At 39.3% G+C, this 12879-nt stretch overlaps 1 protein-coding gene across 4 annotated transcripts in view; it reads left to right on the top strand.

Annotated features, from left to right (window-relative positions):
• The first annotated feature begins 2046 nt into the window (after positions 1-2046).
• marco (macrophage receptor with collagenous structure) overlaps positions 2047-12879 on the top strand; it is an 89640-nt gene continuing 78807 nt past the window's right edge. The window contains exons 1-2 of one of the 4 annotated variants that reach the window (XM_051930755.1): positions 2047-2243; positions 11283-11384. In XM_051930755.1, coding sequence (XP_051786715.1) covers positions 2147-2243; positions 11283-11384 — 199 coding nt within the window. In that variant the 5' untranslated portion in view covers positions 2047-2146. The remainder of the gene's footprint in view (positions 2244-11282; positions 11385-12879) is intronic. The other 3 variants (XM_051930756.1, XM_051930753.1, XM_051930754.1) reach the window with 3 other exon arrangements.

Here is a 12879-nt window from a genome sequence, read left to right as displayed (position 1 = left end):
CTGTGAGCCAGAGGGGTTGCCCTCTCGTGATCTGAGGGAAGTATTGCCATGAAAATGCCCTCTACCCCTTTCCTTCCATATATATACAGTGCATCCGGAAAGCATTCACAGCGCATCACTTTTTCCACATTTTGTTATTTTGTTCCTCAGAATTCTACACACAACACCCCATAATGACAACATGAAAAAAGTTTACTTGAGGTTTTTGCAAATTTATTAAAAATAAAAACATTGAGAAAGCGCATGTACATAAGTATTCACAGCCTTTGCCGTGAAGCTCGAAATTGAGCTCAGGTGCATCCTGTTTCCCCTGATCATCCTTGAGATGTTTCTGCAGCTTCACTGGAGTCCACCTGTGGTAAATTCAGTTGACTGGACATGATTTGGAAAGGCACACACCTGTCTATAGAAGGTCCCACAGTTGACAGTTCATGTCAGAGCACAAACCAAGCATGAAGTCAAAGGAATTGTCTGTAAACCTCCAAGACAGGATTGTCTCGAGGCACAAATATGGGGAAGGTTACAGAAAAATTTCTGCTGCTTTGAAGGTCCCAATGAGCACAGTGGCCTCCATCATCCATAAGTGGAAGAAGTTCAAAACCACAAGGACTCTTCCTAGAGCTGGCCGGCCATCTAAACTGAGTGATCGGGGGAGCAGGCCTTAGTTAGGGAGGTGACCAAGAACCCGATGGTCACTCTGTCAGAGCTCCAGAGGTCCTCTGTGGAGAGAGGAGAACCTTCCAGAAGGACAACCATCTCTGCAGCAATCCACCAATCAGGCCTGTATGGTAGAGTGGCCAGACAGAAGCCACTCCTTTGTAAAAGGCACATGGCAGCCCACCTGGAGTTTGCCAAAAGGCACCTGAAGGACTCTCAGACCATGAGAAAGAAAATTCTCTGGTCTGATGAGACAAAGATTGAACTCTTTGGTGTGAATGCCAGGCGTCACGTTTGGAGGAAACCTGGCACCATCCCTACAGTGAAGCATGGTGGTGGTAGCATCATGCTGTGGGGATGTTTTTCAGCGGCAGTAACTGGGAGACTAGTCAGGATAAAGGGAAAGATGACTGCAGCAATGTACAGAGACATCCTGGATGAAAACCTGCTCCAGAGCGCTCTTGACCTCAGACTGGGGCAACGGTTCATCTTTCAGCAGGACAACGGCCCTAAGCACACAGCCAAGATATCAAAGGAGTGGCTTCTGGACAATTCTGTGAATGTCCTTGAGTGGCCCAGCCAGAGCCCAGACTTGAATCCGATTGAACATCTCTGGAGAGATCTTAAAATGGCTGTGCACCGACGCTTCCCGTCCAACCTGATGGAGCTTGAGAGGTGCTGCAAAGAGGAATGAGCAAAACTGGCCAAGGATAGGTGTGCCAAGCTGGTGGCATCATATTCAAAAAGACTTGAGGCTGGAATGGCTGCCAAAGGTGCATCGACAAAGTATTGAGCAAAGGCTGTGAATACATATGTACATGGGATTTCTCAGTTTTTTTATTTTTTAAATATTTGCATAAACCTCAAGTACTAAGCTCTCTTCATCTTCCAGCCTTACATTGCAGAAGGAGCCCTCAGAAGACAGCTGACCGCCCCAGAAGTTCCTTCCTTTCAGTCACCCACTATTCAAGAAACAGCTCCACCAGAGGGTGGTGTTAATTATGGACAACAGTTGTCAAACTGTCCACAGGAGCCACCTCATCCACAATCACTAGTGCTCTATCTTTTTTATTTCTTTTGTTTTATTCAATATTAATTAAAAGGAGACCTCCCTGAAGACCCCAACACTTCAGCCTGTTTTGTCACTTTTGCCCTCACAATGTATACAGCTTATACATTATGCTTAGACTTCTCCTCATGTTAAATACTAACATCAATGGGGCTCCTTAAATATTCTCAGATCAATCTTTCCTGAATTTGGGGGCCTCCTAGTTGAAGGTTCAGCCCCCTACTGTAGTTTCAGTTTGAATCATTTCTTTGATTCATTTGGAGTACAACCAGTAGGTTGGGTTTGTTACACTACCACTTAGTTTTGTTTTTCAGCTTAGTTTTGCTCTTTTAGTGCCAAATTTAGAATCTGTAGATTGGGAAACGCCACCCTTTAAATCAGACGTTTGTGGAACAGGAGAATTTTGTCATAGGGAAAGAAATGGAGTTGCCAGAAGCAAAGAAATATGAATTTAAAAATGCATTATTTGAGAGCCATAAAAATAATTTTGATGAACAATTTCAGATTCAAAATCCTGGTAAGTGATTTTTGTTTCTTTTTATTTGCCTTGCTTACTCATCACTGATCAATGAGTCATATTTATCTTCACATTACAAATGTATGAAATTACAAAATATAGCAAAGTTTTAGGATGTCACTTTTTTAATAATGGCTTAGGTGTGATAACCATGCAAGACTCTTTTTTACAAGAAAAAACTTTGTTTTTCTTTAGAAAAGTTATTAAAAACATATATTGGCTAAAATAGTTAAATACTGTGAAATAACTAAGCAAAAACAATAAATTAAAGTAATTTTTACAAATCAACATGAGAAAATCATTTCGATGGAGTTGAATTGTATTGCAGTTCATGAATAAGTGAGACTCAGACATCGGCTATGAGCATTTGAGTGCCTTCAGAGATCTCATCACGTACCTGTCCTTTGTAAGTCGCTTTGCAAAAAAGCTTATTATAAATAAATCACTCTGAACATCCACAGAACTGCAAGATTCTTAAAAGACAAGTGCAGCTGCTGAACTGGAGGGCATGCTGAGCACACAGTCAAAGTTTCTGTAAAGAGCATCACCTTGACCTTTCAGAATATTGTAAAATGACATGAAATGTTAATGCATTTAAATGGGATTTTTTTTTACCAATCATCCACACAAAAATGTACAAGAGTAAAAAATATATATATATTTATTTCTAGGTGATATATATGTGATCTTTAAAATATTAATTTCTTTATCCTTGTTAAAGACACCTCTGACATTGTGAATCAAAATTTACCTGGAATGTTTTCTTATATATATTTTTTTATATTTATATAAATGTATGTGCTGCGGTGGCTTGGCGCCCTGCCCGGGGGTTTGTTTCCTGCCTTGTGCCCTGTGTTGGCTGGGATTGGCTCCAGCAGACTCCCGTGACCCTACGATATAGCAGGTTGGATAATGGATGGATAAATATATGTGTGAATATATATATATATATATATATATATATATATATATATATAAATATATAGTGTATATTAATGTGCCAATTTGTGTCAGACTGAGGGAATGGGAATGGAGTAAAGTATTAATGTTCAAGAAATTTTCAAAACCATAAACAATAATAATAATAATAATAATTTTACAGGGTCTCATACATTTTCAGACTCTTAGAGGGTTTTTTTGATCAGCTATATATAACTATATATACTATATATATATATATATACACATACAGTTAATGTACCAATTTAGAGCAGAAAGAGTTGAGGCAACTCATAATCACACCAGAAAGCCATAGAAAAAGAGTAATGTATTAATTTTCAAGAAATTTTCAAAACCTACCACAGTAATACATCATTATCAATAATAATAATAATAATATTTCACAGGGTCTCATATGTTTTCAGACTCTTGGAGGGTTTCTGTGATCAGCTATATATAACTACATATATATATATATATATATATATATATATATATATATATATATATATATATATATATGTAAAAAAGAAAATGGCTTTTTCTTTTTCCTTCTGATTATAATGGTTTTGTTTGGTTTTAATTTCTAGATTTTCTGATGTTTTAAGTTTTTTATAATTGTGTCTTTTATTTATTTATTTATTTATTGTTGTTCGGTGTCCTTGAGTTCCCTGAAAGGCGCCTTGTATAAATAAAATGTATTATTATTATTATTATATATATATATACATATATATATATATATATATATATATATATATATATATATATATATATTCATCCATCCATCCATTTTCCAACACGCTGAATCCAAACACAGGGTCACGGGGGTCTGCTGTAGCCAATCCCAGGCAACACAGGGCACAAGGCAGGAACCAATCCTGGGCAGGGTGCCAACCCACCGCAGGACACACACAAACACACCAAGCACACATTAGGGCCAATCTAGAATCGCCAATCCACCTAACCTGCATGTCTTTGGACTGTGGGAGGAAACCGGAGCACCCGGAGGAAACCCACGCAGACACGGGGAGAACATGCAAACTCCACGCATGGAGGACCCGGGAAGCGAACCTAATATATATATATATATATATATATATATATATATATATATATATATATATATATATATACACTATATACAGTGTATATATATATATATATATATATATATATATATATATATATATATATATATATATATATATATATATATATATATATATATATATATATATATATAAATACAAACATACAGTTACTGCGCAGCAGAATGAGTTGAGGCAACTCATAATCACACCAGAAAGCCATAGGAAAAGAGTAAAGTATTAGTTTTCAAAACCATCCACAGTGATACATTATTACTATTAATAATAATAATAATAATAATAATAATAATAATAATAATAATAAATGATAATAATCATATATGTTTTCAGACTCCTGGTGGGCCCTTTAAAGTTTTTTCTGATCAGCTAATTTTTATTAGCCAATCCTTCCTTAATCCAGTGTTTCTCAAGCTTTATGGTTTCACACCCCAGTTCTGCCTTTTTACTTTCATTGACATCCCTCCAGCAACAACTGCAAACCTCCCTCTTGGTGGAACGAGTTCACATAGAAACAGGGAAACATATTGCTCCTGATCACACCCACATTGCAACCCACCGGAACATTGCAACCCACCGGAACCCATTCAAAAACCAATGACAGCAACGTGCAGATGGCAAACCAGCAATCAACCAGCGACCAGCAGGTGGCAAGGCGGGTTGTGACCCAGTGGTATAGAAACACTGACTTAGGTGACCTACTGCAACCCACTCTTGAACCAGTGATTGCATCCTATAACCCATCGTTGGTTTTAACAAGAACTTAGGAAACATTGCAACATGAAGATCAGTTTGTGCTACTCCGTACCAGCTGTTAATGTATACTGTACATTTTGGTGACCCACAAATCTATCCATCCAAAAATAATTTCAATAAATTGTGAAGTAAGTGAAGGGATCTGAATACTGAATTAATCCACTGAACAGTTTGTGCAATATACAGTAATATTTTATTTGTCTTTTAATTAAGTTATTTAACACGTCATCCAGTTTATTAATATGGAATTATCACTTTGTGAAACAGCACTAAAGGAGGAAATACTAAGAAGTAGTACTCTTTCTTCCAAACCAGCAAGGAGTTACTTGAAATGTGGAATCCTACGCAAAAAGAACAAATTCTTAACTGATGAGAGCAGACAAATGGATAGAGACGTAGTGTAGATGATCGCCTTGTCAGTGAGGATGCCTCATCAACATTTAACAACTAAGTAGTTACACGTCCTAGCAGAAACTGGTTATGGTTCAGACTCAACCAAATGAAATCATACTTACCTCACAGAGGCTGACCTTCACAAAATCCAGAAATACAGAAAGTAAAAGGCAACAAAAAACGATGAATGAATTTATATATTGTTAAAGTAGCTGAAAAGCCCAGCTTTGCCTGGATATATTTGTATAATGAGTGTAGTGTGGGAGAATGAGAAGGCAACGCGAGTGCCAATAGAGTTGGGATGTTATCAAGGCAAACTCTGTTTAATTCTGCTTCAAAACAACAACAAAAAAACAAACGTAACAGGCACATGATGGCACTATCAAACAAAATCATCTTATCGCCCTCTTTTGATTTTTCTGGATAGATCAGGCTTTAGTGGAGTTCCTGTCACCCAAATGAGACGCCACCTTTATATCATCCTAACCGGAAGGGGCAGGGCTTCCCAAGCTCAGTTGCCCTCAAGGGGCGGTTTCTTGCCTCTGTGAAGAAAAAAGGAAACAAGACCGTGAGCGACAGCGCCCCCTCTCATTCCGGGGTGGTACCACATACCTTAGGCAAGCTTGCTAGGTGGCCCTCTGGCATGTGTGCGTGACACGGGTCAAGCTGAAAAAGCAACTATTTCTGCCTTTTTCAATGTTGACCCTTTCGCCATCACTTTCTGACCCGTTCATCGTCTACTTTATGTCTCTATAAATTTTGCAATTTTGAGTAACTTCTGACTGGGTCGAAAGCAGGAATGCTACTTAGCGTTTCCCAGTTTAGCGCTGTTTAACATATTGATGTTTCATTCCACATTAATAAACTGGATGACTTGTTAAATAATTGAATCCATGGGCCAAGGAAAGTATCTACAGTAGGGCAACTCATTGGTGAAGGGACTGGGGTTCACAGACATCACTGCCCTTCTTCACATTATTACAGGAGAGACCACCAGGCAAGGTATTCGACAATGTTAGAAGGATGATTCAAAGTAGATTCACTCGACATAGATTTAAAATTGCTACAATTCACAATGCTGTATTGCCTTCAATGATGACTCAGGCGCCGTCGTGAGTGGCAGCCATTCCAGCAGCTCCGTGTATGACTTTATTTTTCTACCTTTTTCTCTATTTCACTGTTCACTCCTACCACTTTCTATTATATGGACTCGTTCCCTGGACACTTTTTACTACTTGGACATGGATTTTTACACACCGAGACTCATCTATTCAAGTAGTTAACTTCAAGCACTGAGAACAAATGCCCGCACCGGTGTGGTTCCCTATTTACCCGATGAGGTAAGAAGGCTGTATCATGGCAGCAGAGCTGGTGCTAAGATAAAAGCCAAGCGTTTAGCGAGAAAGTGGCGCTACAAGCCTTCAGTGCCTTCTGTGATCCTTAGAAATGTGAACTCGCTACCAAATAAAATCAACGAACTGGCTGCGCTGGTGAAAAATGTCAAGACCTGCAGAGAATGCAGTTTGTTGCATTTTAGTGAAACGTGGCTAACAACTAACATCCCAGATGCTAACGTGGAGCTACCCGAGTTTAGCACAGTTAGAGCGGACAGAGATGCAAGTACCTGCGGGAAGCACAAAGGACTCGCTCTCTATGTCAATACAAGATGGTGCAACTCTGGACATGTTAAAGTCAAAGTCTCCACTTGCTGCAGGGACATCGAACTGTTGGCCGTAAGTTTGCACTCCTATTACTTGCCCAGAGAGTGTGGACACGTCATTGTTGTTATTGTTTACATCCCTTCTCGGGCGGACGTGGAGATAGCGAGTGACATCATCTACTCCACTGTTGCTAAACTGCAAATGCAGCACCCCGAGGCACTTGTGCTGATCGCTGGAGACTTTAACCATATAACGCTGGACAAAACATTACCTGCCTTCTCCCAGTATGTGGACTGTAACACCCGGGGAAATAAGACTATTGACCTACTGTATGCAAACGTTAAAGACGCATACAGCGCCACCCCGCTGCCTGCACTTGGGAAAGCAGATCATAACCTGGTTCTGCTTCAGCCTCACTACAAACCAAGAGTGAGGGAGCTACCTACAATAACACACTCATTCAGGAAGTGGTCCCCTGTGGCAGAGCAGGCTCTGAGAGACGGGAACTACGGACTGGGATATCCTGCAAGGCTCACATAGTGAGAACATTGAGGAGGTTGTTGACTGCACTACTGACTACATCAGCTTCTGTATGGGCATTGTAGTTCCAGTAAGAACAGTACGCTGCTATGCTAACAACAAGCCACTGATTACAAGTGACATCAAGGGCCTTTTGAACCAGAACAAAAGGGCTTTTAAAGGCGGTGATCAGCATGAGCTCAAGCGTGTGCAGAAGGAACTCCGAGTCCAGCTCAGGGCGGCGAAGGAGCAGTACAGGAGAAAGCTGGAGCAGAAGTTGCATAATAACAGCATGAAGGAAGTGTGGGATGGGATGAAGATCATCACTGGCTGCAGCTCGAAGCGAGGTGCCACCATCAAGAGAGACGTGGAAAGAGCAAACCAGATGAACAAATTTTTTAACAGGTTTGACCACCCTAACCCACTCTCACCTCGGAGTACTGCACCCTCCACCCATCCTTCTGCTGATACCAGCATAGGTGAGAATTTACCCCAACCCACAATTACAGCAGCCCAGGTAAGCAGAGAGCTGAAGAGACTTTGTGTCTGCAAAGCAGCGGGTCCAAATGGAGTATCGCCACGACTGCTGAAGGTCTATGCACTGGAGCTGGGGAGTCCTCTACAGCGCATCTTCAACCTGAGCCCTCTATTACAGGGGAGAGTCCCGAGGCTTTGGAAAACATCTTGTATCACCCCAGTCCCAAAGGTATCACGTCCTAGTGAACTGAACGACTTCCGGCCTATCGCTCTGACGTCACATGTGCTTCACCACCTGAGGCCACAGGTCCGCCACGCCCTCGACCCTCTGCAGTTCTCATACCAGGAGAAGGTGGGAGCGGAGGATGCCATCATCTACATGCTACACCGATCCCTCTCCCACTTGGACAGAAGCAGTGATGCTGTTGTTTCTGGACTTCTCTAGTGCCTTCAACACAATCCAACCTCTGCTCCTTAGGGACAAGCTGACAGAGATGGGAGTAGATTCATACCTGGTGGCATGGATCGTGGACTATCTTACAGACAGACCTCAGTATGTGCGTCTCGAGAACTGCAGGTCTGACATTGTGGTCAGCAACATAGGAGCGCCGCAGGGGACTGTACTTTCTCCAGTTCTGCTCAACCTATATACATCGGACTTCCAATACAACTCAGAGTCCTGCCAAGTGCAGAAGTTCGCTGACGACACTGCTATCGTGGGCTGTATCAGGAGAGGGCAGGAGGAGTAGTATAGGAACCTCATCAAGGACTTTGTTAAATGGTGCAACTCAAACCACCTACACCTGAACACCAGCAAAACCAAGGAGCTGGTGGTGAATTTTAGGAGGCCCAGACCCCTCATGGACCCTGTGATTATCAGAGGTCTGCAGAGGGTGCAGACCTGTAAATACCTGGGAGTGCAGCTGGATAGTAAATTGGACTGGACTGCCAATACTGATGCTCTGTGTAAGAAAGGACAGATCCGACTATACTTCCTTAGAAGGCTGGCATCCTTCAACATCTGCAATAAGATGCTGCAGATGTTCCACCAGACAGTTGTGGCGAGCACCCTCTTCTATGCGGTGGTGTGCTGGGGAGGCAGCATAAAGAAGAGAGATGCCTCACGCCTGGACAAACTGGTGAGAAAGGCAGGCTCTATTGTACAAGTTTGACATCTGTGGCAGAGCGATGGGCGCTGAGCAGGCTCCTGTCAATCATGGAGAATCCACTGCATCCACTAAACAGGATCATCTCCAGATAGAGGAGCAGCTTCAGTGACAGACTGCTGTCACCGTCCTGCTCCACTGACAGACTGAGGAGATCGTTCCTCATCTATCTATCTATCTATCTATCTATCTATCTATCTAAGCCAAAAATTAGAAGTGCACCAGCGTAAAATGCACTTGATAAATGTCTACCATCAAGAAACAGTAAAAGTTACTAACGCCATTTTCATTCATTCTACTCCTACCAGATTCTAAGTAATAGCCCAGCATCCATTTTCTAAACCTGCTAATATCACAAAATGCTAGGCAGTTGTGAGTGAAACAGATGAGTTTCTCGTTGCCTACACTTTCAAGAAAAGTTTCACTTTCAACTTTGTTTTACAGGCAGCTTTACAACTTGGAAAACTCACTAAAAAGGGGTGCTTTGGAGCTTTAAAAGTTTTTGGGGGTTTGAAGGAAAGTAATGTGCACACCACTGTGCACCCCATTTGGATCCGTATAATTTTCAAAAAGTGGATCTAAAAAAAAATCGGGAGTGGTCTCCCCTCGACTTTCTCATATATTCAGATATAGGGATGGATATTTGAGGAGTAAGCCGCAAAACAATGATTATATTTTTATATTATGAACATTAAGGAGCCATCAACAACAAAGCAAATCAAATAAAATTAATAATATATTAAACAGTTATTATAAAAGTAAAGCTGAATAAATTGGACTCTGCAGCTGCATGAATAAAAGGTAAATTATCACTTCCGGTTTGTGGAAATAGCTCAAAAGTCGATAGAAATCTACATTTTGTAACTAATACTTGCATGCAAAATTTGGTTGACCGAAGTGAAAGCGTACTCAAGTTATAATGTTTACACACACACTAACACACACACACGTACACAGAGACAAACATACAGACATAATTCCAAAAATGTTATTTTTGGACTCAGGGAGGTCTAAAACGTCGAGATTCATCAAAAACTCGAAATGGAATTTTAAAAGAATTCCAATAATTTCCCTATACTTCATATCCGAGAAAGTCAGGGAGGTCTAAAATGTCGAGATTAATCAAAATCTCGATATCTAATTTTTGGACGATTACAATAATTTCCATATACGTCGTATATGAGAAAGTAAAAAGGGGCAACAACTGTCGTTTGGAAATTCAACATGGCTAAACAAATCCCATGATGAGACAAAATGACACACCCATAGACAAAAGCTATCATCCAAATTATTATCTAGATTAGTTGAGAAGAAAACACTGTACCTGTGGTCTTAGAAGAGATTGCACTTTGGCCACTACAAAGCTTATAAAGGCATCCACCCATCAGCCCCAGCACACTCCTGCTCCCTGATGGGAATTGTAGTCCATATGTCAGCACTGACTTTTGTATTGCCTCCTCCCATTACAATCCTCTGCCCATTATGCCATCCAGCCTACACTATATTTTAAGTTGGACCAATGAAAACACATGGAAAAGTACAAGACAGACTGTCCAAACGTTTTGTGTGACTGGCAAATAAACAGACAGACAAACCGACACCTTATTGTTTTATTTCTACAGATTTTCAGTCCTTTTGGCAGCACGTCTGTGTTGAACTGCAATTCTTTGCTCAGTTTTGAAGATTTAACAGGTCTTGTGGAATTGGTTTGGTTGCCCCCTCAGTATTTGATATCTCTTCATCTTTGGTGTCCTCAATAACTAGGCTTGAAATGCCAATTATTATTATTATTATTATTATTATTATTATTTGTGTCAAGTGTGATTTAAAAGAAAATGTATGGTTAGTGAGCAAAGCTACTCTTTAAGCAATATTATGAAAGTGTAATCTCAAAGAGTTTAAAATAATTTAAGGCATGTATTTGTATCTGATTGTAACAAATGTTAAAAACAACTCATTTTGGACACGTTTGCAGACTACCTAAGTATGCTTACAATATTGTACTGTTTTTCATTTTAGGAGAAAACAAAAAGGAAAGTAAACCAAGACAAATGTGCCAATATATAATCATCATTTACCTTGTCCTGCTCACAATAGGAAATGTTTTTTTGGCTTTTAAAGGTATGCTCTCTGATTTAAAATATATTCCTAGAATCATGAAATGTAAATAAAGAAATTTTGCTCTCAGACTGCAAATCCGTTTAAAATTAAATATTTACCAGTAGATTCAATGCATACTCAAACAACAGCTTCTTAGAAGTGAATATTTTCTTTTGCATTTATTGCCAGATTAGAAACATTACCTTATTCAATTGTCTGCATGCTCTGTTCAGTCGAATATGCCATCAAGACAGAGAATGGGAATTGGGGCAAAGTTGAGCATGAAACATAAGGAAGGAACTGAAAGTGGGGAGGGTGGACATCTACTGCAGACACACACGTGTACTCACACACTCACTGGCGCCGAAAGGGTTAATGAACCAAATGTGTCAAACTACACAGAGAACAAGCAGAGGCCTTGCAATCCGTCAACAAGCCAGCATTTGATGAGCTGGAGCTATGAGGCAGTAGTGACTGTGCCACCATCTTGAATAATTAGCAGGACACTAATAGAAAAATAGTTTTTAATAGATAGATAGATAGATAGATAGATAGATAGATAGATAGATAGATAGATAGATAGATAGATAGATAGATAGATAGATAGATAGATAGATGTGAAAGGCACTATATAACAAATAGATAGATAGATAGATAGATAGATAGATAGATAGATAGATAGATAGATAGATAGATAGATAGATAGATAGATAGATAGATAGATAGATGTGAAAGGCACTATATAACAGATAGATAGATAGATAGATAGATAGATAGATAGATAGATAGATAGATAGATAGATAGATAGATAGATAGATAGATAGATAGATAGATAGATAGATGTGAAAGGCACTTTATAACAGATAGATAGATAGATAGATAGATAGATAGATAGATAGATAGATAGATAGATAGATAGATAGATAGATAGATAGATAGATAGATAGATAGATAGATAGATGTGAAAGGCACTATATAACAGATAGATAGATAGATAGATAGATAGATAGATAGATAGATAGATAGATAGATAGATAGATAGATAGATAGATAGATAGATAGATAGATAGATAGATAGATGTGAAAGGCACTATATAACAGATAGATAGATAGATAGATAGATAGATAGATAGATAGATAGATAGATAGATAGATAGATAGATAGATAGATAGATAGATGTGAAAGGCACTATATAACAGATAGATAGATAGATAGATAGATAGATAGATAGATAGATAGATAGATAGATAGATAGATAGATAGATAGATAGATGTGAAAGGCACTATATAACAGATAGATAGATAGATAGATAGATAGATAGATAGATAGATAGATAGATAGATAGATAGATAGATAGATAGATGTGAAAGGCACTATATAACAGATAGATAGATAGATAGATAGATAGATAGATAGATAGATAGATAGATAGATAGATAGATAGATAGATAGATAGATAGATAGATAGATAGATAGATGTGAAAGGCACTATATAACAGATAGATAGATAGAT

The sequence above is a fragment of the Erpetoichthys calabaricus genome, chromosome 8 (assembly GCF_900747795.2).
Source record: "Erpetoichthys calabaricus chromosome 8, fErpCal1.3, whole genome shotgun sequence".
Taxonomy (NCBI): domain Eukaryota; kingdom Metazoa; phylum Chordata; class Cladistia; order Polypteriformes; family Polypteridae; genus Erpetoichthys; species Erpetoichthys calabaricus.
This window is presented reverse-complemented; position numbering and strand designations above follow the sequence as displayed.